This window comes from Otolemur garnettii, unplaced genomic scaffold (genome assembly GCF_000181295.1).
Source record: "Otolemur garnettii isolate 467f Iridium unplaced genomic scaffold, OtoGar3 scaffold00163, whole genome shotgun sequence".
Classification (NCBI taxonomy): Eukaryota; Metazoa; Chordata; class Mammalia; order Primates; family Galagidae; genus Otolemur; species Otolemur garnettii.
The window spans coordinates 1037480-1038386 of record NW_003852558.1 but is presented as its reverse complement, the minus strand read 5'-3'; the positions used below and the strand labels follow the sequence as shown (position 1 = coordinate 1038386).

The following is a 907-nucleotide window of genomic DNA, read 5'->3' as shown; positions in this document are numbered from 1 at the left end:
AAGAACCGAACCCAGCGCCAAAGCAGACAGAACGAACTGGGTGTTGGGTTGGGTGCAGTTTTAACTCTTTAATCACGTTAACTCTTTAACTCCTTGCATCAACCCTAAACTGGGATCAGTTCAGTTTTCATTTCACCACAGAGAAAAGCAGAATATGAGGAAAACAAAGGCACTAACAGGCAGAACCGGGATTCGAACACAGCGCAGGCGGATCCGGGAACCTCCGACCTCTCCGCCGCCCCAGCCCCTCGCCCCGGGCCGCCCGGGGTCAGCGCGGGAGCCCAGGCCTCGGCCGCCCACCGCGGTTCGCGCCTCCGCCCCCCGCGCAGCTCCCGCCCGAGCGCACCCCGCCCTCACCCTCCGCGCTGTCGCGGGTCCTTTGGAAGTCCTCAGAGCGGCCGTCGCGGAAGGCTCGGCAAAGAGAGAGGCAGAGGAAATCGAGCATCCAGCCGGTGGCCACGGCCTCGGCCTCAGCCATCAGGCCCATGTCCTCCCTTTCCTCAGGGGTCCCCAGCTGCACCTGGCAATCGAGCAGTTCCTGGCACTCGAATTGCTCCTGGTCTTCTCCCTCCGTTTCCGCCACCTGCTCGTCCGGTGGGTCAGCATCGCTCCCGTCAGCACGGCCCCGAGGGCTCGGAGCAGCAGAAGCTGCGTCCTCCGCCATGTTCAATGGTCCGCGCGCGTTTGGCCCCGTCAGGAGCCCACCAGCGATTGGCTCCCTCTGGAGGGCGCAGGGCGTGGCAACAAAGAGTCTCTTCCGCCCCGGAGAAGCAACCAATCACACTGCCTGGATAAGCCTGCGGCTGGAGCCTGGCCTCTGATTAGCCAAGACCTGCTCTAGCCGCTGGACTTAAAATTCCTCTGCAGTCTGCGCTCGGGGTGGTTTCATTCTGGGCTGGGAGAGCCG

General features: G+C 63.1%; 1 protein-coding gene across 1 annotated transcript in view; it reads right to left on the bottom strand.

Annotated features, from left to right (window-relative positions):
- TERF1 (telomeric repeat binding factor 1) overlaps window positions 1–664 on the bottom strand; it is a 26025-nt gene extending 25361 nt beyond the window's left edge. Inside the window, exon 1 of the mRNA XM_023519236.1 lies at window positions 358–664. Coding sequence (XP_023375004.1) covers window positions 358–664 — 307 coding nt within the window. The remainder of the gene's footprint in view (window positions 1–357) is intronic.
- Between the last annotated feature and the right edge of the window lie 243 nt (window positions 665–907).